The following is a 24,846-nucleotide window of genomic DNA, read 5'->3' as shown; positions in this document are numbered from 1 at the left end:
TGATAAAAAAGTCATACTATAGCATGTCATCTATAATACGATAAAAAAGTCATACTATAGCATGTCGTCTAAAATATGATAAAAAAGTCATACTATAGCATGTTGTCTAAAATATGAAAAAAAAAAGTCATACTGTAGCATGTCGTCTATAATATGATAAAAAAGCCATACTATAACATGTCGTCTAAAATATGATAAAAAAGGCATACTATAGCATGTCATCTATAATACGATAAAAAAGTCATACTATAGCATGTCGTCTAAAATATGATAAAAAAGTCATACTATAGCATATCGTCTAAAATATGATAAAAAAGTCATACTATAGCATGTCGTCTAAAATATGATAAAAAAAAAGTCAATATAGCATGTCGTCTATAATATGATAAAAAAGTCACACTATAGCATGTCTTCTATAATATGATAAAAAAGTCACACTATAACATGTCGTCTATAATATGATAAAAAAAAGTCATACTATAGCATGTCGTCTAAAATATGACCAAAAAGTCATACTATAGCATGTCGTCTATAATATGATAAAAAAGTCACACTATAGCATGTCGTCTAAAATATGATAAAAAAAAAAGTCACACTATAGCATGTCGTTTAAAATATGACCAAAAAGTCATACTATAGCATGTCGTCTATAATATGATAAAGAAGTCATACTATAGCATGTCGTCTAAAATATGATAAAAAAAAAGTCACACTATAGCATGTCGTTTAAAATATTACCAAAAAGTCATACTATAGTATGTCGTCTAAAATATGATAAAAAAAAGTCACACTATAGCATGTCGTCTAAAATATGATAAAAAAGTCATACTATAGCATGTCATGTATAATATGATAAAAAAAAGTCATACTATAGCATGTCGTCTAAAATATGATAAAAAAAAAAAGTCACACTATAGCATGTCGTCTAAAATATGATAAAAAAGTCACACTATAGCATGTCGTCTATAATATGATAAAAAAGTCATACTATAGCATGTCGTCTAAAATATGATAAAAAAGTCACACTATAGCATGTCGTCTATAATATGATAAAAAAGTAATACTATAGCATGTCGTCTATAATATGATAAAAAAGTCATACTATTGCATGTCGTCTATAATATGATAAAAAAAGTCACACTATAGCATGTCGTCTATAATATGATAAAAAAAAGTCACACTATAGCATGTCGTCTATAATATGATAAAAAAAGTCATACTATAGCATGTCGTCTATAATATGATAAAAAAGTCATACTATAGCATGTCGTCTATAATATGATAAAAAAGTCACACTATAGCATGTCGTCTATAATATGATAAAAAAGTCATACTATAGCATGTCTTCTATAATATGATAAAAAAGTCACACTATAGCATGTCGTCTATAATATGATACAAAAGTCATACTATAGCATGTCGTCTATAATATGATAAAAAAAAATCATACTATAGCATGTCTTCTATAATATGATAAAAAAGTCACACTATAGCATGTCGTCTATAATATGATACAAAAGTCATACTATAGCATGTCGTCTATAATATGATAAAAAAAAATCATACTATAGCATGTCTTCTATAATATGATAAAAAAGTCACACTATAGCATGTCGTCTATAATATGATACAAAAGTCATACTATAGCATGTCGTCTATAATATGATAAAAAAGTCATACTATAGCATGTCGTCTATAATATGATAAAAAAGTCACACTATAGCATGTCGTCTATAATATGATAAAAAAGTCATACTATAGCATGTCGTCTATAATATGATAAAAAAGTCACACTATAGCATGTCTTCTATAATATGATAAAAAAGTCACACTATAGCATGTCGTCTATAATATGATAAAAAAGTCATACTATAGCATGTCGTCTATAATATGATAAAAAAGTCACACTATAGCATGTCGTCTATAATATGATAAAAAAGTCACACTATAGCATGTCTTCTATAATATGATAAAAAAGTCACACTATAACATGTCGTCTATAATATGATAAAAAAGTCATACTATAGCATGTCGTCTAAAATATGACCAAAAAGTCATACTATAGCATGTCGTCTGTAATATGATAAAAAAGTCACACTATAGCATGTCGTCTAAAATATGATAAAAAAAAAAGTCACACTATAGCATGTCGTTTAAAATATGACCAAAAAGTCATACTATAACATGTCGTCTATAATATGATAATAAAGTCATACTATAACATGTCGTCTATAATATGATAAAAAAGTCATACTATAGCATGTCGTCTATAATATGATAAAAATGTGGCATCCTTGGAGGCCACAGTGACTCACCATCGCCTCCTGACGTATAAAGTGGTATTACAAGATGGAACTTAAATCTTAAATAGTGCACCTTTAAAAAAAAATTTAACAAATGGGCAAAAGATTTCTTAATGTGTAAACCAGAGTTTATTTATATTTGATAGAAGGTACAGAAAGTAATGGTGTGACCAGTTCAGTGTGGGGGCAGATATTACTGACAGTGTCGCAAACCGAAAATTCTCTTGCACATTTCAGTTCAAGGCCAAAGATTCTCTCTCACGTTTCCTCCTCTCTGTCGGTAAAAATAACACCAACTGTACTCACCCCAGGACCACAACACAACGTTTCTTTGGCAACAATAAACAGATATCTTTTTTTTTTTTTTTTTTTAAAGCCTTTCCCCTCCTTCACAGGAACAGTACATCAAAACTCTTAGAAGTATTTTTGTCCAGATACAAAAATATTATGGACAGCCATCGAGATGGTTCTATGCTAAACTGTTACAGAGTATTAAAGCCTTGGAAGGCAAACGAACACTTAGAAGACTCTACATGTCGATCATTGGGTGTTAAAAAGGTGGAATCCTGCTTTTTTCTACGAGGCTGTAGAGATTTGACACAGCACACCTGCAAATTATCAACCTTTCACTTCCTTACATGTACACACACACAGAAAGCTAAGCACGGTAGCATTTCATGATCATGACCTCTATTGCCTTTCAAACAGCTGATCAGACATATTAGACTAAACAGTGAACTGATGTGTTCCACCTAAAAGCAACGTGGTTCGACAACGTGGTCAGTTTTTAAGTGCTTTAAAACTCGTTTACGGTTTCAGTGTGCAGCTAAGATTTGTCCTACCTCATAAATAAACCAAATTATGATAAATTAAAAGTAAAAGGTTGAGCTTCATAGTCCAAATCTGCTCCAGAGCAGCCAATATACAGCGATTGACAGTAACAGTAAAGTCAGGCAGTTGTTCGAGTCTCTTATGTGGTAGAAATGGGTATAAGCAGAGAAATACTGGATGTACAATGTGCTGATTTACGTACACAAAAGCACATTTGTTCAGACAAAAGTAGAGAAGCGTGTTGTGCCAGTTTGTATTTTCATATATTCACTTGCATGGTTCGGTAATATGATGGCAAATACTGAGAAAAACCAACAACCCATTTCTACCAAGATATCTTCCCCTTTGATAACTCTGGTTGTACCAGCTCGTCGTTGATCTTGTTGCATTGAGCATTACCGTGTTGTAGCCATATTGGATTTACAGGATCTTTGCATCAATGTGATGAAGTACCGTGATTTGTCAGGTATTTAATTTCACTGGACAATCCCATTTCACCAACTGAGGTTCCAGAAAATTATCATTATATCATATTACACTTACTGTGAGATTTTGTCCACTTCTGTTGGCCTACGTCATTATTACAGAGCTGAATATTTCCACATGATGCCAATTCTGTTTTGGATAAGTAGCATAAAGGGATTTCCATGACCATGTGTGCCTGTCTCTGCTCCAAAACACAAAACAAACAAAAAAAAAACGGTTCCTTTTTGTCTCTTAGCAGAAAATTCTTTTTTTGTTGTTTTTTGTTGTTACTTTAAATCATGCATTGCTATATTTAATAAACCTTTAAAAAGAGTAAAATCTTAAATTGCTTCTTTCCCTTCTCATCACTACAGTGACTGTAGCCTCGTTTAGACCCGGCATTAACATGCATCTTGAGACCACTTTTAATTTGATGTCTGTAATTGGATGCTTGAATACTTAAGATTGTAATTCCCAACATGAACCGTCAGTCTCAACTCGATCATGTCAGTTCAGGCTCGGATTTTGGAATTATTCCAGCGGGTATAATGTGGTCTGAGCAGATCGGATCTCAGTGCGTCTTTGGAGACCACTTGTGACCAGATCAACATGACTCATGTTAATGCCAGATCTGATGCTTGCAGTAGGGAGGAGTTGGTTGTGATGGCGGCGCTGGCACTCAGTTTGGTAGAGAGGATGATATTTATGTAAAACAGTACAGTAGTGGTCCTGATGCAACAAATAAAGAAAAAAAGTCACAAATTATTAGTTTGTCAAGGTTCGATCAGCTGTTTCCTAAAAAAAAAGAAAACACTCTGCAACCAGGCAGCTGTGAGATTCCCTTTGCTTCCTTCTTTCACACCATCTTTGTCTTTGAATGAACCCAAATATGAACATTATATTACTTGTGATACCTCAAGGATTCTTGTTGATATTCATTAATACCAGTAAAACCATTTCCTAAAAAGTAGAAAGTCTGTGGCGATTGACAGTCTTGTTCAAAGTGCTGATCCTTTGTTCAAAACCCAAAAAGTTGTGTCGTTCACTCAGCGACTGTTTGCGCAACAGTTTAATTGTCCTGCCTCTGATAGTCCAGGTGGCTCCACGCTTTTATGAATACCTGCCATCATAAATTAAAAAGTGAAAGAGGTGGCGAATGTGATGCTTTTCAAAGGTCTGTCCTTCCACTTGATCCAAAAAAAACACGCAGAATTCAACATACAAGTTTCCCCTGGTTTCATAAATTCATCAAACATTCGGTATATATTAATATTCTGGAAATGTTATATATTAACCATTCTCTTTTCAGTGTTTTTAACAGCTTGGGCTAGTCCTACATCGTGGTAAGACGGACCTTTCAAAAGTGTCCACAGGCGGTAAGAGGCACTGTCTTGTGTTTCTAAAACCTGACGTTAAAAATGAAATCAGAAGTCATGCTTGTAGGCCAATGTTGTTGTCCTGGAGAGGCAGTAAATATCCACAGCATGTTACTCTTTGTCTCCATCTTCGCTGCTTCCTGCAGAGGACACAACAAAGCAGAAAAGATGAATGTACACGAGCATCTTTTTTCTCCCCAAAATGTTGGCAGATTTCTAGGAGATTTGGCAAGAAAGCGTTTTTATGGTGCTATTATGGTGGTAATTTATTCTTTGGCAATATGTTGCATCTTTAACGGGCCTTGTTCCCATACTGGGATTAAGTCTAATATATAATATATTAGAAAATCTTTTTTTACTGCCAAATTAGCTAAAACATGTCCACGTGTGATTTTCAACAGTCACTAGATTTATATTAGAGTTGTTCCAAGAGTTAAGGATTGATTAAATCTCTGAAGAGCCAAGTTGAAGAGAACACTATCACTATTCGATTTGAAATTGTATTAAAACAGCATCTTTTGATTAGAGGTTTGGAATAGATGGAGAAACTAATGAAATGTAAGAAGTAAAAAGTTGACAGGCCAGCAACATTACAAGATATACATGGAGGCTTGTGAGCTGTGGAGGTTCTGGCTGCGTTTTTGGGATACTGGAAGGAAAAAGGACCATATAATGAACTTTTACGAGTTCATGTTTTCCAAATGTTTTGCTGATTGTATCTTTTTTGGAGCTTGTCTTGTTTGTGGGTGCGCTCCAGTCTTTGTCCTGTTTATTTTATAATGTCATGCATTGTGGTTTAAGTAGTTATAGTTGCATTGTCACATTGTAAAGTTTCTTATGGACCGCAGGAAGAAAAGCTGCAGAAATGTTGTAGCCAATGAAGATCTAAGAACTAACTGAACAGAGCTAAACCAAACTAAACTAAACTAAACTAAACTAAACTAAACTAAACTAATTTAAACTAAACTAATTTAAACTGAACTAGGCTAAGCTAAACTAATCTTAGCTAAAATAAACTAATAAATAGTGTCAGACATAAAGAAGAGACATAATTAGTTGCACAGTATTCTTGAGTTCAAGTTTAATTGTAAGGCTTCCTTTAAATCCTTTTGCTTTGTTTAAAAAAAAATGTTTCCTGTTTCAGTAGCTTTAAAGTTTTCTCTTTTTCTGCAACTTTAAATCTTTAAACCATTTTCAGGTCTGTGACCAAAAATCAGAAATTTGATCTGCATCTCACTTGAAGAAGGACACATTGTTGTGTAGAAAGTGACCCACCTCCTGCCGAGTCCATATCAGAGTCTGAGATGTGGGTGATGGAGAAACGGGACACGCTGGAGGGGGAGACGGTGAAGCGGGAGTACTGCACGGCTGGTTTGGGGTCCGGAGCTTTGGTGGTGATGATGCGGGGCGGACGGGAGTCAGACGTCTCCGAGGACGTTGGCAGAGGAAGCAAGGGGAAGTCGTCCTCCCACTCGTACCCTGCACCTGAGAAAAGACAGCCTGTGAGTAACTGTTTGATATCTGCTCACTGAATAGGTTTGTTCAGATGCTGATTCAAGCAAGCTAATTATACATGTAAACTAAAAAATGTACTTACTCTCCTCTGAGATGTTCCCATCTGAAGAGTCATCGGAGGCGTTAACCCTGTCGGGGGATTTGCCTCGTAAACTCTGACCTCTTGCTTCTAGAGAGAAGCCGTGCTCAGCCAGCTCTTTAGTTGGGCTTTCCTGGTGGTCGTGATTTTAGAGGAGGAAAAAAAAAGGGATGAATTACAGCTGTTTGGTGCCAAAAGGAGGTAAATTAGAGTGAGATTGATTAAACCATAATTGCTGTACCACAAGACCAAAACGGTAAGTTAAAATAGGCTGAACGTGTTTAAAGAGCAGCAGTATTCTTGATATTTTCCATGAATTTTCTTGAAAAACCCTTTCGAATTACATTATGTCCCATATTATATTATATAATATTGATTAGGTTTGAATATTCCTTCTTTACCACCCACCTGATCAAAGAGATAGACGGTAACGTCATCGAAAAACGACACGGTCTTCTTCTTGCCTTCCAGCTCCTCCTCCAGGTTCTCCGCAGTGAGCAGCGTCGGCATCTTGAGGAGGCTGCGCAGTTTGTGGGCGTCGCTGCTGTCGCACACCACGATGGGCACCGGGTGGCACTCGTCCTCGCTCTCCTCCCCGCCGCTCCGCTCCTGCACGCTGTAACTTCGCAGCTCCTCGTCCGACTCGTCGCTGTCGTCGGTGTCGCCGTCCTCCTCGTCGGCCTCCTCCCCGTCCGCCGGAGACGCTCGGCCCTCCGCTGCGGGGAGTGGAGGCGGTGGGGTGGATGGAGGCGGAGGAGAGGAAGAGGAAAACCGTCGGGTGTTTGCCGTGTGCTGCAAAGCCACCTCGTCTTTAGGTAAGGTGTGCGCGGTTTCACCTGATGTCCCTGATGGCTTGTTTTGAATTGTCTGGATCGCCGGCTCTTCGGTTGTTTCTAAAGCTTCAACAGAGTCTTTTAAGTCCTCTGTTTGCTCCTCGTCTACCTTATCGTTGGAGGCACATTCCCCATTCAGGGCACCGAGAGCTTCTTCCATGGCGCCCACCACCTCGGCTGCCCAGTCGCCCAAGGACGAGCTCTCTTCCTGCGACGGCCATTCATCCAGTACTCCCTCTGTTATTGAGGCAGAGTCAGAGGGATCCAGAGGTAGACCCAGTGCCTCTTGGCAGCACTCCTCGCTCAAGTACTCCTCCATCTCAGGTGGAGAGGAGGACTGTGTCGTGCCCGGTAATACGGGTTTCATTTCAAGTTGTATGTCTTTGCTCGCTCCAGCATCCTTCTGCTCTTCCTCTTCTTCATTCTCCGTTTTGAGCTGCTCCTGTTCGACATTATGTTCATCCGATACTCTCGATTGGAGTTCTTCTTCTTCGTCGCGACTCTGCCTTTCGTTCTCATAATCTGAGAAGTAGGCAGAGTCTCTGTATGGAGTCTTGTCACTCAGTGGTAAAAGAATGGGGTCGCCTGTCTGCGAGGTCACATCTTCACCCAGCGATAGTTCACTCTCTGTGGGCACCGCGTTCGCCTCAACTTCGTGTTCCTCCAGCTCCTCGTCCTCCTCCTCCAGACTGGCATCGAGGGTAGGTTTTCCCTCACGGGGTTCATGAGGCTCTTTGGGGACAAACTCGGGGCTCTCGTTATTCTCCGTATCGTAGCCGCTGTCCATAGCTTTAGGTGAGTTTGAAGGGTGGGAGGACGCCGGGCTGAAGCCTTCGCAAGACCCCGCTGCGGAGGGCAGATCCATCGAATCCATGGAGTCCGGAGTTCCTACCTGCTTCTGGAGCGACTTGAAGGCAGGCGAAGCGTTCAGTTCGCTGGACTCGTCAGCGAAGATGCCCGAGGTGACGTCAGTGATATCGTCCGTCATTTCGTCGTCTTCGTCGCCGTCGCTGCAGTCGAGGATGTCGGCGAGGCTCACGGTGGAACCGCCACGGTCGACGCCGCTGTCGACGCCGCTGTCGACGGTGTGACTCAGCTCTGACGGTGGATCTGTAATGGTCACCATCACGTGCATGTTGTCAGCAGGAGGAGGTGAAGTGGTTTCGGTCATCGTCAGGGCGACCTCTTCTGTTCTGGGCTCGGGCACTTTTTGCACGATTAGATTTTCCTTGATTACATCGTCCCTCTTCTCCTTGAATGGGCCATCATCAGTCGTCAGATTGACGTACTGCTCTATGCCATCCTCTGACTTTTTCACGGCGGGTTTGGCTACAATGGGACCCCCCGGAGCCGGTGACAGATTGATCATCTCCTCGTTGCTTGGGATGTCGATGACCTTATCTGTGATGTAGCTGCTGTGACTGTAGCTGTGACAATAGCTGTTGTTTCTGACTAGCAGGCCAGTGAGCGGGTCAACAAAGTGTGAGTGGCAGCACTCTCCAGATGCCGGCACCTGATTCTCACCTTCATGGCACAGGTAGATGTAGGCATTGCAGTTGTCCGAGGGCACCATTGCATGATGCTTACTCAGACTGAGGCAGGCACTGTTATCTTTGGCCTGCTGCGGCTCCAGATAGTCGATGGGTTTGGGTAGAGCGTGAAAGCCCAGGCTGTGATCTTCCGGCCAGGAGTCTTCGATGTCCGTACTTGGCATCGTGTAGTGGAAATCAGCATATGTGTCCTGTCTGCAGCTGTGGCTCGCCCGTCTGTGGTGACCCCCGCTGCTGTGGCGGTGTTTCGAAGGCCAGGTGTTGCAGGTGTGCCTCTCAACGAATATGTCCTCTTCCTCCTCTTCCGAATCGCTGTCCCTGTGTCCGATGAAGAGAGCCCCCTCGGCCTCCATGTTGATGCTGACGGAGTGGCTGCTGTGCCTCGCGTGGCTGGGCATCGTCTTCCTCAGGGAACCCATCATGTCATAGTAGCCCCCAGTCACGTTCTTTCCTATGATGGAGGTCTGACTCGTGTCCAGGTACACGTCTTGGTAAGCCTGTTGAGGCGGATTGTTTCCCGAGGGGGATATTCCCAGCGGGCTCTCCAGCTCACCCAAAGCCCGTCGAAGGCTTCTTGACCCCCAGCTTTCCTGATGAAACTCACTAGAGGATTCTCCACCAATCAGATACGGATCTATTCCCAAAGGGGGCGAGTGCTCGTAGTAGTAACCCCCATCCTGATCTTTATAGGACACGTAGTGACTGGACTCCCAGGGTCGTAGTGGGCTGTTGTCCGACACGTGCCCTAAAAGCGGCTCCATCGTCAGGGAGATGGCGGGACTTGAGTCGTTGGAATCGTACACGTTGGATTTATGGATGTCCGCCGACCAATAGGGACCCATGTTTTTAGTCAGAGACGGACAGGCCATGCACTCACCTGAGTCTGCACTCCCGGTCAGGAAGCTGCCACTGCTGCCCTGGTAGTCTGGGCTGTAGGAGCACATGGTGTAGTCTGGATCAATGTTACAGTCTACCGGCTCCTCAATGCGAATGTAGTATTCGCTGCTTACCGAGGGGCTGTGGGCACTGAGGACGGGAAGGACACCTGGAGCATGGAGATGTTTCTGTTGGTAGTAAGAAGGAGAAATGTGGCCGAGGCTCTCCATGGGGCAACCTCCCACGATGCCTCCTGGTGGGTAAAATGCTTCCTGACAATGATGGTTGACCTGTCCCAAGGTACTGGACGACTCCGGGGCTCGGTACGACTTGTCCGCTCTGGCTTGCTCCCACTTGTACTCAAAGTTCAGGCCGTGGCTGGTCTCGGTGACCGTCAGTATGTCGTCGCCAGACTCCGAGTGGTAGCCGTCGCCGGCTGAGAACTGCTCAAGGAGAGGGAAAGAAGAGGAGGCGGACGAGGGGTGGTCTCGCGACATCGATGAGGCACCGCGGTGGCTGTTGAATCCCATGTTGGGACGCAGGGAGTTCCAGCGCCTCTCGAAGTCCTCCTCGGCCTCGCTGGCCCCCTTGGCACACAGGTAGCTGAGCAGCAAGTGGACTTCCTCAGCGTTGGGTCTCTGATCGGGCTGGAGCCAGCAGAACTGCATCACCTCGTACCTGTAGACCCCAAAAAAGAGACAACACAGACAAAAGATGTGCTCATCAATACCCCACATGATTATTAAAATATAGGGGTACTAAGGGAATGTAATACTAATGTATGTCATGTATGTCATGTATGTATAATGTATGTCATCTTGAAGTTGTGATAATAAGACTAAAAAAGACAAGGCAACGCAAGTAAACCTACAAAATGAGCATTATAATTAGAAGCCTCGTCTTTGCCTCTGGAAAGGATTTAATGGTGTTGTTATTGTGTTTTGCTGCATTACGTCCTTCTCCCAGTGGGCTGCTAAATCTTTTGTGCTGAGCCGGTTTCACTCACCAGCGCTCAGCCAGCGGCACTTTGAGCAGCGGTTCGGGCAGTCGCAGCTGCTGCTCCCTCACAGCGTAGGTCAGCACCTGTCTGTCGGAGTAGTGTCTGTAGGGCTGGTTTCCAAGCTCGAACAGCTCCCAGATGGTCACACCCAGAGACCTGAGGACACAGGAGGACGCAGGAGGACGCAGGAGGACGTGAACGTTAATGACGATTCAACATAAAACAGCATTTGTACACATTTCCATTAATCCCTCAAAGAATGTTAAAGCTTTATATCTGGTTTTAGTGTCGTAAATGTTTCTCGGTATTGTTGACAATTAATTTGCTCTGACATTTTGCCACTGGCCTTTCCTATTACATTTCACTATCTTGAGTGTTTGTTTGCGCTCTCAGGGTTTGGTTTAGTCATGTTCCCTGGAGGGTCTTTCAAAGCCAATGCAAAATGTATAAATAATTGAGAATTTAACAGTATCATTGTGCAACTCATGTTTCTTTCTTTCAACTTTAATCCCAATTTAACAGAATGGATATGTTCATAAATAACAGCAAATTTATAAATAAAATCCCTCTGTTTCCATCTTATATATAGCGTAAGCTGAATTTTCCTTAATGTTTATTGCCTAAAACATGTTGAAACTGTGCTGGATGCTGTGAAATCTTTATTAATCTGTTTTCTCAGAGCAGACTATAAATGTGCTTGCACGTTTATTATTCCAGTTTGAGTTTTAGACCTCTGGGAGTGAGAACATTTTGGGAAAATTAGAACATTTAGGCTTTTTAACACACTCAAAATGTCTGTTTGAGGACTCAGGTGGGGGTGTCATGGTCATTGTCACACAAATGCAATTTAACCATCAGTTACTGTTCATTTTATACCGTTACTGTAGCATTTGGCCTGATAGTATTTTAAATTATAAACATACAACTGATGAGGAACAGGAGACGCTCATTGGCTTTCAACATCAGAACATATGAATAAAAATCTGATTTTTGTAGCTTAAATATACAAAGTATATCACTGAAATACTTACAATTATGGGTACCAACAACTCAAAATAAACAATGAACAAATAAAACAAATAAACAAATGAGATGACGTCACTAAAAGAGTTAAAGCAATGAAACTGACAGAAATGTGACACTCGTTGAAATTCATAAATGTGTGTGTGTGTGTGTGTGTGTGTGTGTGTGTGCGTGTGTGCGTGTGTGTGTGTGTGTGTGTGTGCGTGCGTGCGTGCGTGTGTGTGTGTGTTGACGTCACCAGATGTTGCTCTGCTGCGTCTGGTCGGCCACCAGCAGGTTTCCGTGCACCTCGTCCACCAGCTCTGGAGCGATCCAGCGCAGCGGCACGTACATCTGATCCGACGTCATGTAGTAATCATCCTGACAAAGAGGGTTTGAGCGGATCGTTAAGAGGCCGATGTGATGGACAGAGGGGAAAAATATTCACCTTTTCTTATTTAAAATTATATTCAGAAATGAGTGAATTCAGCTCCGGAGACAGAAATTATCTGTAAAACCTTTTAGAAACTTGTGTGGAGTAAATGATAGATTGTTTTGTAGATCTATGAAGGATATCAGGGATTTGGATAATACTTCACGAACAGGGTTGTTCATCTGTTCATTCATTCATCCAGTCTTTGGTGGTTAATAATTGTCTTTCCACAGGCAACAAACAATCATTTTTTCACATTTCGCCAAATAAATTAAATTATTTGCTTCAAAAACAGGATGCGTGTGTGTGCATGTTTATTATCTGGTAAATAAATCTACCTTGTACTTGGATTGGGCCAGACCATAATCTCCAATCTTCACCGAGACATCAGCAGTCAACAAGCAGTTCCTCAAAGCCAGGTCACTGGTGATGGAGGAGGAGGAGGAGGAGGAGGTGGAGGTGGAGGAAGGTTAACTGATTATGTTCACTATTAATCGACATATTAAACAGACACACTGACAGATAGCATGGTGAAATAACAATTCTCTGGTTCAACACCTGAGTGGAGGTTTGAGTTTCTCTGGAGAGGAGGAGCCACCGCCTGCAACAAAATCACTGATGCTGGAGTCTGTGAGGAGCACTCAGGCAGCACCAGGATATTGTTTCAGGAAGCAACCGAGAAGCAGAAAGGCCATTTAAATGTTTTTAGTTGTTTTTTTTTAAATCACAGTGTTGCTGGGTTATGTGTGTTGTCATTTCTTTCACCCTACCTGTGTGTGAAGTTGTGTTTGTGCAGGTGCAGGAGTCCCGAGGCGATGTCACACGCCATCCGCTGCAGAACCAGGGGGTCCGGGGTCATGGTTTCAGCGGTCCTGCAGCTCCGGAGGTAACCCTTCACATCCCCCTGGACGCAGCAGGGAAATCAGACATCTGCGTGTTACAGCCTCTCAACCACTGGAGGGCAACGCTGCTTTTGTACTGAGCTTCATCTATTGTCACCCTTTTTTTTTTTGTCTTTTTTTTTTTTGTCCAGTCACGTAAATCCTGTCTGGTATTAGAATCTGGGACACTGCATGGAAGAACACCAGATGAACTAACAAACTCACAATTTCTACGAGTTTAGAAGACAAAATCCATCCATCTGAGTCAATTAAACTCATTTTTTTGGATGGAAGATGTCTTTATTGGACGACTTCATCTTAACTACTAAGATGAACTATTTCATCATACAAATCCCAGCAGACCTCCCTCCTCCGTGGGTTAACTGCTGCTGCTGTTTCCACACATGACATGTCACCTTAAAACCAATTTACTTTCACCGTGACAAGAAATAAATTAAGAATATTTCCTATAATTATCCGTGTTTGATCGAATAAACTGATCAATCAAATTGAGGATGATGGATTTGGGGTACAAGTGCAGTTTGACTTGTCCGTAACTTTCAGCTTGTCTGCCAAATGTTTACATGCTGCAGCTGCCAAGAAGGATTTTAATGCCAAAAAAAAAAATCCCATAACTGCACATTACAAAATGTTTTCAATCTACTTAATGCACTGAATGAGTTACAGGTTGAAATTTGGACTTTGAAGTATGTGGAAGGTTAAAAAAAGTTGACAAGGACATTGATAAACTACAGTCAACTCAAACATTATAAAACATTTGCAGCACATTGATTTTATTAGAATATTAAATGAAACTGAGGTCGTATCCACTACAGGAGAATTTTTTCCAAAGTCAATACTTTCTATATATTTACTTCAGGTGTAATTTAATTCGTATTGATCGCTCTCTTCTTTTTTATTTTTATTACTCACCAATGGACAGAAGTCCATCACCAGCAGGTAGGGGGTGACCTCGGTGCACTGGGCCAGACATTGCAGCAGAGCCGGGTGCTGCAGGGCACTGGAGGGGAGGAAGACCACTTTATTAGGAACACCTGAACAATTGAATGCAACCCAATATGGCAGCTCTGCAATAAACTCTTACACCCCATACATTTTTTAAATTAGCTGTATTTAAAAGTGGACTTAGCCTCTGAAAAATGAGGCCGATGCAGAAGTGCCTTCAGCTGCAATACCACCGAGTGCCACTAGAGGTCAGCTCCAAAAAGCCTCCATAGACTCCCATTCAACTTCTCTCATCAAATCCAAAGTCAATAAATTGTTTCTACTAGTTTCCTGTATATCAGTAGCTAAATTCACTCTTCCAGATTAGTTTACTGGAGATCCATCTGAAAATAATCCTGTCATAAATTAGAAAATAAGCTTCATAAAGATGTGTTTTTGGGAGTGTGTCTGTTTGATCTGAATTTAGTGATCAACAGTGTCGTCTTAAGACATATCTTTTGAGCCTGGCTTTTAATTGAGGCTCTATTGTTTTATTATTTTATTTATTGTTTGGCTTTTAAATTGTTTATTGTTTCATCTTTGTTTTACTTTTCTCTTGTTTTTATTGTATTTTAGTTTTTTTTTTGTATCTTAGTCTGTAAAGCACTTTGGGATGCATTGTTGTATTAAAAGGTGCTGTAAAAATAAATCTGTGTATATTGCGTATTTCCAGGATTTATAAAATGAATAAAAGATATTTATATTTATCAAATATGAATTACTGTTTATAAAATGTAGTCCATATGTAAACAAAAATATGTGTTTGATTTGAATTGGAAAAAACACATTGCAAGTATAAGTTCTGCATTAAATAAAGATGTACTGAAGTAAATGAAGGCACTCATTTTAAATAATGAAAACAAGAGATGTGGAATAACAATAAAATCTCAGCTGACATTTTACCAGATGACAGCAATATTTTATGAGCTCATCTTAATTTTTTTTAATATGAAATATGAATCTGTGTACCGGTACGGTTGGGCTTCTTCCAGGAAGTGCATTTGGTCCTGCACGCTGGCGCTGGCTTTCAGCTCCTTCACCACCACTTGGGTGGTGTTCAGTCCGGCGTTGACCTCCCCGAGCAGAACCTGCAACGTCATGGGCGGAGACGAAGCAAGGACACACACGGACATACCGAGACACAAGGATGGCGAGGACAGATGTGCGTAAGGAGGAGACAAAGATGAAAGAGAGACAGCGACATGTTATCTGCTTGTAAAAAACAAACCACACGGTTCAGCTCTGCAGTGACAGGCTTTTACTTTGAAACTTTCAGCAGCGTAAAAATACACTCTCAGGTGTGAAGTTCTGGGACGAGCTGACATCAAAGGAGAGGATCAGGCCGGCACAACACACTCAGATATTCCAGGTATAAGGCAGCGTGTCGGACATCTCTGACTGACTCCAGAACGTTTCATCTACCGGGCAGGTATTCATGGAGACCGAGAGAAGTGGGCTCACCTTCCCGAACCAGCCATTCCCGATCTCTTTCAGGTAGAGCAGACTGTGGCGGCTGAGGTCCGTGGACTTCAGGAGTTGGACTGGAGGGGGACATGAATAGGACTCCGTCAACAACAACAACAACAACAACAACAACACAGTATTAATGTCAGGCTGATGGATTTACACTTCTCAAACCAGCTCGTCCACAAATGGCTGAAAACAATATTGAAGAAACTGCAAAGAAAATAATCAGCAAAAATAAAAAGTGCATGACCTTCATTGACAGGGTTTCCCTCCCAGTATAACATTTATGCTGTGCATTTTTTCCACAGCATCTGAGCTGTATACCAATGTTTGGTGATTTTTATGGCAGATTTTATGTGTATTTTTTTTTTATATAAATATTGTCAAAAAATAAGTTCAAATGAATAGTTTTTAGTTAAATAACTATCCACCACCTCCCAGCTCCTACGGCAGCTCCTATACCCTCCAGAAACTAAAGGAAACTGCAGTATTTTAATTCCACTTAAAATTTTAGTTGAATAAAGCAGCATTTAAAGATGGCTGAATTTATTACATACTTGTTTTAGTCGCTCTAAAATCTATGCGAATGTTAGTACAAAAATACATCAGCATGTTCATTATTCTGCACTTTTACTTTTGATAATTTGTACTTTATTTTTACAGTTTTACTACAAATTAAGAGATGAAGAGAGGATGCACATCTACACGTCCTCTGTTACGTGGAAGTGAATCATAGACTTTTGTAATAAATAATCGTACAACATTGCTGCAGGTCCTAAAACCTTCAAATGTAACATGAGAGAACGCACCACATCCAGGTTGTTAAGAGGCTGCATGAGCATCCATCCTCGGTCCGATCGATTGCTCTCAACCCTCTCTAACAGTGAGACATCCCAACAGGCTGGTGGACACATCGTCCAGCAGACAGCAAACCGGACTCCACTCTTGAAGTGTGACTCTACGTCTCCGGCTCCGATCTGTCCGACTGTCCTCCAGCTCCCCGAAGCATCGCTGTCAGCATCCCCCGGTGACCCGAGTCCTTCCTGCCTGCTGCACATGTCTGACCGTCCCGTCCTGGCCTGTCCCGTCCCGTCCCGGCTCAGCCAAATGAAACGGACTGACTGCAACATCCCCCCCACCCCCCCACCACCACCACCACCTTTGTCTCGCTCTAGGTCTCCCATGATGACACTCAGCGATTCTGAGGCAGACAGGCCCATCTTTGTGGTGCCGTCTTCTCACCCCCCCCCCCCCCCCCCTCACACACACACACACCCCTCCCCTCTCCAGAAGGTCCACACAGTCCAGTCACTGTGCGGAGCCCATATTGGACACCCTTGTCCGTCCCCGTCCCCCAGACATGGTCATTCCTCGCACCCACTCACGCTCTCTCTCCGGAGCAGAATAGCCTCCATTGTCCGGCTGCTGAGGGGCAGCATGGCACCAGTTAGGACCAGTTAGCTGTGCACACACACACTGGGGTTATTATCCAGCAGCTCCGTGACAGAGGGACGGACAGCAGCAGAGTCCCACCTACTGTACATCACCAGCGTTCACCTCAAATATTCATGATGGAACAATGAGGATGACGCACTCTGGGAGACAAACTAAACTCTCAAAGACTGAAATATTCATATTCCTGCTCTCAACTGTTTGTTTCTTTGCAGGATGTTTAAAAAAAGGTTCAGATATGAATGAAATTTGGTACAAAGTTCATTCATAGAATATGAAACAAGGGATTTTCCGGTTAAGGTGTCTTAACCTTGCAATAGGGGGCAGAAACTTACATAAATCTAATGTCTGTGAGTCATGTAGAAGAGCAGCAGAACATGAGTGCTTTCTTTTGTTCTCAACCACTCAAACACAAACACACCGACTACCCCGCTAAGTTCTCACATCTCTTTCCTAGCTGATACGATAACTCGATTTCCATCTGACAGCCCAGTCTGGCCTCCTCCAGGCCGAACTTTAAACGTCTGGCCGGCTCAACGGCCGTCGTTAGTAGTTGAGGCCGGAAGTGTTTAGTGAGATGCACAGCGGCTGAATCAATCAGAGCCAAATGGAATTCCCATCATCCTCCCTTTCCCTGCGCGGTGCATCCTGGTCCGTTCTGCACCGAGCAGTCGTTTAAAGTCACTTATGACGTTTTCCCATCCTCGTTATGGAAGTCAATCAGAGATGGAAGTGAGGCGACAGGTTTGGATACTGCTCAGAAGATTTGAAGGTGTTTGAAGGATACTTCCACATAAATGTGTAAAAAAACTGGACTTGTTTTTTCGTCTCACATCTCCTCTGAGTGGGTGTGAGCTCCGTTAGTCTTTACAGCGCGAAACAGCTGCATCAGGGCGGGGAACCGGGGAACCGGGGAACCGGGGGCCTCCGTCTGAGCCCTGCGCTCGCAGCACTGGAGCCTCATTAGGGACTCCACCTTCCACACAGTCCTCCACAGCCAGAGGAGACGGGAACGTTGGCTGGAAAGCGATCGGACCTACTCATCGACTTCAGCTCTCACGAATCCTCGGCTATTAGAGACTCACATCGGCACCGTGATTAAAAAAAATAAAAAAATCATATTTTTATTGTAATCCTTGCTGTTCCTTCTCCTCTTCTCTCCTCATCCTTTCCTTCACTCTGGTCCTTTAATATTTTATCATCCTGTAAACTGACAACGTCCTGATAAAACAACAGCAGCAAAAACACACGATTTGAAGATTATGAGCCGTAGGGAAGGATCGGTCCCCTCGCTCTTTAAAAAAACAAGAATCGATATCCTGGAATGATGTCAGTGGGCGAGGCCGTCCTGAAGGTGCAGTAATGAATCCCCGACTGCCACTACTGTAACACCATATGGTTTCTATTACTCACAGAGGACCAGGCAGGAGTTAAAGGGTCAGTTCACCCAAATCACAGAAAACAGCGAGAAAGTATTTAGATTTAATTTCCTGGAGTTTGAGATGCATCCGAAACCAGTTTTGTGTGTTTGTTGTTTTTAAACACATTCAGCACATTGACATTCTTTGTATTCACCTCGTTTTTTTCTGATTGTGAATAAAACCAAATCTATCTGCAAGCCTGGACACGACAAACAGTGGGTTAGGAGATGTAGTCTTTTCTCATTTCTCTCTGAGGGCTGCTGCAGCCTGCCTCGATGCATTAAGTCTCACCAGTGTCACCAGTTTATCAGGCAGCATCAGCCCATTAACACACAACGAGGACCGTTGTCACACGGAGGCAGAGAGAGAGAGGGGGATATTCTCACTGAGGGTTTTGTGCTCTCGCATGCCTCACATACCAGCAGATAGCAGAGTGGGCCGGGCCGATTACGCAACATGCAGATGTTTGTGGGAGAGAGCGAAAGTTAAAGAGTTCACCCCGGAGGGACCTGCACGCACGGGATTGTGGGATAGGTGGAGGCCCCGGCCGAGCGAGGCCAGCGGCGGGGCGGTGCTCGCTCCGGGGACCGAACTGCGACCGATGCCAGAGACACACAACTCTTCTGTTACGCCCACGCCCTCGAAATGTTCTCGCACATGTGAGGCTGAGGCTCCTTTTTACAAAAGCTCCTAAAAGCTTTCACATCAGTGTGCAGCACCAAAATTTCATGATCTGACAAAATGGCTGCAAAAACACATTCACATCTGTTGAAGTAAAAATACAGAAACAGAAAAAATGAAAATAAAAACAACTAAAGTAAATGATTGGGAAAGGTGCTGCCCCAAAAAATAAAAGTAACATATGTTACTTAATGTCGTTATCGTGATTTAATTATCCGGTTTTGCTAGAAAAAGTGTCACTCGGTGGCTCGATTTCCGACTCAGCATTGAAAGCATTCAAATCGACTGAAATGAAGCTAACGTTAGCTTTATGCTGTCAGTGACGTCATCAAATTTCATTTTCCAAAATGTTTGATGTGTTATAACTGTCGCCTGATGTATGTGCAGCGTGTGACGTCACCTGGCAGAGTTTGAGAAGTTAAAACCGGACGCGGACTCACCTGATCGAGCCGGTTGCTTGGCGACCGGCAGGGACACCTCTGTGAGCGGCAGGATGTAGACGTCCGGGCAGCCCTGGGAGGCCGGCGACGCCAAGGTGGACATGTCTGCGTGGTACTCATCCCCGTCCACATTCTTGAATTCCTGAAAAACACATAGGGGCACACGTCCACGGAGAGGTCAAAGGTCACGCAAAAGAAGCAAGCTCGTTCAGTGCATCAACTACGATCTTTGTATTGTCGTGTTTTTTTGTCCGTTTGCACCGACGGAGAGTTGAAGATGTTTTGGCCGAGTCACCGAAGCAGAGCGGAGATAAACTGAAGCAGGCTGTTCTGGCCCGAATCAGTGTTTCTCTGAGACTGTTGGAGAGTCACAGCGGAAACAAGGCCAGCCTGTTGTGTCCAGAGATTATTAGCTCCAAGATTACATGTGTCTCAATTCTCTGCTTCACTGATAAACCCGATGATTTCAGACCGAAGAGAAGAGACTCGACAGGAAGGTTTTCTTTTTTTAAATGTTTTCATATCAAATAAAAAAATGTTGACTTGGTTTCCTGCCATTTTATTCAATCTGTCAGGTCTTCGTGAGTCTGAAGTCGCACTCACATCTTTGGCAATTAAGACCCTCTGACAATGTGTTAAGTATTATATTCTACTGGAAAGGAGCTGCACAAAACAAAAAGATGGCTGCAAAAACATCTATCAAAGTGAAGTGAAAATACAGGAACAGTCCTACAAATGGAAAAAAAAAAAACAACAACTAACTAAACGAAAAAAAAAAATAGAAAATTCAAGTTTTATGAAAATTAAAAGCGGAACAAACAGAAGCCAAAAAACGTCCTCGCTAGCAATATTTTTTAATTCCGTTATCTCGAGATCAGGAGTTAATTCTTTATTTATCTTGAGTAAACAAACTTTGTTGACTTCAGATGAGGAAATAATGAACCTGATATCATGAGAAAATAAACAGTAATTTCCTTGTATTACGTATAACGTTCGACCAGCAGATGGCGTCCGGATGAATAAAAGCAGAAATTTCAGATCAAGGAGTTCATGTTGTTGTTCAACACATCAGACTGTACAATGTGTATTTCTATTAAAGCAAACCTGCAGTGAAACTTCTGTCTCCCCCTTCTGGCACCAAGAGGAATTACATCAACACTTTCAACAACTCTGTATTCGACTACGTTGCTGTAAAACAGTGACTAAACTCTGGATGAATGAAAATAAAATGCGTCTTAACCGCCGTGAAATGACTCATTTCAGAATCAGAATTTGATTCGTTACGATAACTTTTGGAAAGTCTGAAAGATGTCGCTAAACTGGAAGTCTGGAGTCTCTGCCCAGTGTGCATTTATCCATTTAATTTAAATTAAAAAAACCTCAGGAGATTTAATCTTGTTTTTGTTGAATGTAACAGATTTAAAAGAAGACAGGGATCTCTGGGATTGTTGTCTTTAGTAACCAGATGAGGATAAAATGATCTTATTATCTCCAGAAATCTGCCTCTTGTTTTCTCGTGATTATGAAGATCTGGAGATAAAAACAGGCTTCACAGTTTAACATTCTGGCTTTTGGGGATTTTTCAGTTTTTCTTGAAGGAGTTTTCATGTCATTATGAGGCCTGAACTGGACAAACACCGGGGAGTTCCTCAAAGGATCTTTCTGTCCGTCGAAGAACGAGGAGGGGAGGGAGTTGGACGCATCCTCGGACCGGATGTCGGAATAAAAGTCTCTTAGATGGGAGCTGCAGAGCGGCGGGGTCCCATCGCTGGAAAAATGTGACCCTCTGCAACACCCACCCACACACACACACACACACACATAAACACCTCCATCTCACGCTTCATCCTGCTCCCCCCTCCCCACACCCATCCCCCGAAGACAGCCAGCACACACACACACACACACATACACACACACACACACACACATACACACACACACACACACACACACACACACACACACACACATGTGCACGCTCACACCCGCCCTCCGCCTCAGATCCAGACCTTCACACGGCCCCGCTCGCCCTCCCAGTTAACATGTGGTTTCACTCTCAACGTCTCCACACACACACACACACACACACACACACACACACACACACACACACACACACACACACACACACATCCATTCCATACATCCTGCAGAGAGAGGAAAACAAAATCTGGGCCACAAATAACTTACATATTTGATATATTCAATTATTTTTTTGTGTAAATTAAATGTTAACAAATAGAAAAAAAATGCCGGGTATTTTTTTTTTCCCAGAATGCAAAGCGACATTTTAAAAGCAGTTTTTTTTTCTGCAAACCGTCCGATTTACATTGATTCAAAATTTTGAAAAAAGGAAAACCATCAAATTTGAGAAGCTTAACTGAATTTTCTTTACTAATTATTTGATGTTCCACAAATACAAACAATCATTTACTGATCATTTCAGCACTAATCTAAGCAGAAAAGAGAAAGAAGAAACAGATTTCCACTCATGATGAAAATATGACTCAACATGAAGCGATGAACGAAAACTACAGATTCTGACTTCACTGTGAAACTGTCCAACAAACATTAACTGTCCATCTTCATGCCTAGAGATCCTCTGAGAGCCCAGATCATCTCCCCCTGCCAGCTTACCTCTCCTCACGGTCCTCAATGTCAAACGCCCTCCAGGTTTTTGATGACAGCATCTCAACCTCAACGCGCACACACACACACACACACACACACACACACACACTCCGCCGCAGCCCCCCAGGGCTCCTGCCGGTGTGACGGGCAGAGGGCGGCAGGAGGGCGGCAGGAGGGCGGCAGCAGCGAGAAGAGCGGCTGCTGCAGGAGGCTTCATGGTTCCTGCAGAGAGACTCTTGCTGCTGCTCCGGAGAGGAGGAAGAAGAGGAAGAAGAGGAAGAAGAGGAAGAAGAGGAGGTGGACTGATTTGCTGGGGATGGAAGGATGGAGGAGGGATGGAGGAGGGATGGAGGGATGGAGGGATGGAGGGATGGAGGAGGGATGGAGGAGGGATGGGGAGGGATGGGGAGGGATGGAGGGATGGAGGATGGATACCAAACCGCTGGTCATCTCACAAGGGACAGGAGGGAAAAACCGAGCCGCTGGAAAAATGTAGAGAGAAAAATAAAAGTGGGAGGAAGAGGAGGCGGAGGGATGAAGGGTGTGGTGGTGGTGGTGGGGGTGGGGGTGGGGGGGGGTTCACATACTATACATGTGACATCACTCTCTCTTTCTCTCTCTCTCTCTCTCGCTCCCAAAAAGCTAGAGAACATCTGCAGGACAGCCCTCCCTCCTCCCTCCTCCCCCCCTCACCAAACCTCACTATACTTGTGAGGACCGACCACTCACATTCCTGACCTTTGACCTCATCACTCCAACTAAAACCTGAACTTCACCCGGACATTTTAACCAGCTGACAGGCTGGTGTGACTTTACGCATCATGAAGATACTTAAGAAGTCCCTGAAACATTTCTTACCAGAATCAAAGAAGGAAAATGTTCTCTTAAAAACACATTTCTGACCCAAATGTTGTGATGATGAAGGGTTTTAGTAGATTTAAGGAATTCAGGAGTTTAAGGTGGATTGATTGGAGTGTGTATGTATATTATTATTTTTTAATCAATACTTTTAACATCTCAGCTTCTGACTGAACTATAAAACTAACGCAGAGCTTTAAGTTTCAGCTCTGATTTTGCTCCTATTTACTACAACTTTGTTGACAGGAAACTAATTATTTATATCCATTATTATTAATTTTTCTTTGAAGGAATCTTTTTTTTTTTTTTTTTTTTTACACATTTCTTATCTGTGGGGCCAGCGGACTGTTTTGGCTCGACAAAGGTTAAAAAAAAAACGTCTTCTCCCATCACCTGTAAAACTGACTAATAAATAATGAAGGCAGATTAGATTCCCGACTGTCTCACGGAGGACCGGTCCTCGTCCGTCTCTTCCTGTTTGTGAGACACAGAGAGCTTTTTCTTTTCTCTTTCGTCCCCTCTTGAAGTTGTTTTTCTTCCTCCTCCCTCTGAAATCTCCTCTTCCTTCTCTGGGAGAGGCTGTGTCTAATTCCAGATGGGGCCCCCGAGGCCGGATGCACTGCGGGCTCATGGGTATGCCCTTCCTCATTCCCTCTTGCCCCCCCCCCCTCTCCCAGCCCCCCCTCGTCCCACTCGAGCCCCTCACTCGGACGGACGCACCCCGACAGGTTGGAGCTGGGTGGTCCGACGAGACGAACAACAGCTCGACATGCATTTAAAATCCCGTCCGGCGCCCAGGGGAGAACAGGATGTTAAGTAAGAGAAGCTCCTGCAGTCAGACTTCACGGATTCAGAGTGAAGACGACACGAAAAAGATGATAAGAAGATGGAGGTCTCTAGATGGAGACGATCTTTTCATGTCTGTGCTGCGTAAGAAACGTCATCTGATTGGCTTCACTGTACAATCAGCTGTTTCTGGACTTTCCTCTGAAACAACTTGAGTCACATTGACCGCTTCCACTGTGAATTTGAGACACGAAAAAGAAAATCTCTGAGATTCTCCTTCCTCCGGTTTCACCCAGTTCAAAGTAGTTTCCTTTATTTCTTTTTTTTGAACTGCATTTCCTTTTTTTTTTTGTGGTAGTTTCCATCATATTCTCTTGAATTCTGCATTGCTTGTGAGTTTATTATAGTTGTAACGTTGGCAGCAAAGACAGTGAGGGACGAACCGTCCCTGCTTTCCTCACAGCCTTTGGAAAAAAGCAAGATTTTAGAAGAGCATCTGTCCTGCAGTGTTGACTCTTAAAAACTAGAGCCAATCAGAAGGAGGGACATCCTCTCGATATGTGGGACGCAGGGCAACGATACCCAAAGATATTCACTAACCAACAATATAAAGCAGACAAAACGCTAAAATCAGCAAATCAAAGCTTTTCTTTTTTTGAAAATGAAAATCTTTAAAAATCTTTTAGTTCGGAGCGGTTTGGAGCAGGAAGTGACCATATTTGGACAAGCTGGGGGAGGAGCCAGCGGTGGATCTGACCGATCTGATCGGAAACCTGACGATACTACGTCCCGCCCACCGATAGCTGTAACCTGACTGCACCACAGGCCTGTCAATCAAACAGACACGCCCCCAAAAACAGGTCTTCTTGAATCTTCTTTTCTAATGAATGAGGGATTATTTTCAGATGGACCTCCAGAAAACTAATAAGAAGGAGTGACTTTATCTAACAACACCGAG

The 24,846-nt window shown here is 42.8% G+C and overlaps 1 protein-coding gene across 2 annotated transcripts in view; it reads right to left on the bottom strand.

Moving 5' to 3' along the window:
* Positions 1–2,409: 2,409 nt before the first annotated feature.
* The window catches only part of aatkb (apoptosis-associated tyrosine kinase b), a 46,729-nt gene continuing 24,292 nt past the window's right edge, over positions 2,410–24,846 (bottom strand). Inside the window, exons 1-13 of one of the 2 annotated variants that reach the window (XM_069159935.1) lie at positions 22,251–22,509; positions 19,611–19,752; positions 15,611–15,690; positions 15,119–15,237; positions 14,078–14,165; positions 13,034–13,167; positions 12,602–12,686; positions 12,090–12,211; positions 10,835–10,984; positions 6,978–10,506; positions 6,573–6,702; positions 6,251–6,460; positions 2,410–5,115 (exon numbers count right to left, since the gene is read on the bottom strand). In XM_069159935.1, the coding sequence (XP_069016036.1) occupies positions 5,087–5,115; positions 6,251–6,460; positions 6,573–6,702; positions 6,978–10,506; positions 10,835–10,984; positions 12,090–12,211; positions 12,602–12,686; positions 13,034–13,167; positions 14,078–14,165; positions 15,119–15,237; positions 15,611–15,690; positions 19,611–19,713 (4,779 nt within the window). In that variant the 5' untranslated portion in view covers positions 19,714–19,752; positions 22,251–22,509 and the 3' untranslated portion in view covers positions 2,410–5,086. Of the gene's footprint in view, positions 5,116–6,250; positions 6,461–6,572; positions 6,703–6,977; positions 10,507–10,834; positions 10,985–12,089; positions 12,212–12,601; positions 12,687–13,033; positions 13,168–14,077; positions 14,166–15,118; positions 15,238–15,610; positions 15,691–19,610; positions 19,753–22,250; positions 22,510–24,846 lie in introns of those variants that run through there. The other variant, XM_069159934.1, reaches the window with a different exon arrangement.

The sequence above is a fragment of the Embiotoca jacksoni genome, unplaced genomic scaffold (genome assembly GCF_022577435.1).
Source record: "Embiotoca jacksoni isolate LCO1_2020_lvr unplaced genomic scaffold, fEmbJac1.0.p SCAF_26, whole genome shotgun sequence".
Classification (NCBI taxonomy): Eukaryota; Metazoa; Chordata; class Actinopteri; family Embiotocidae; genus Embiotoca; species Embiotoca jacksoni.
Note: the sequence above shows the minus strand (reverse complement) of the source record. Positions and strands in the feature narration are given on the sequence as shown.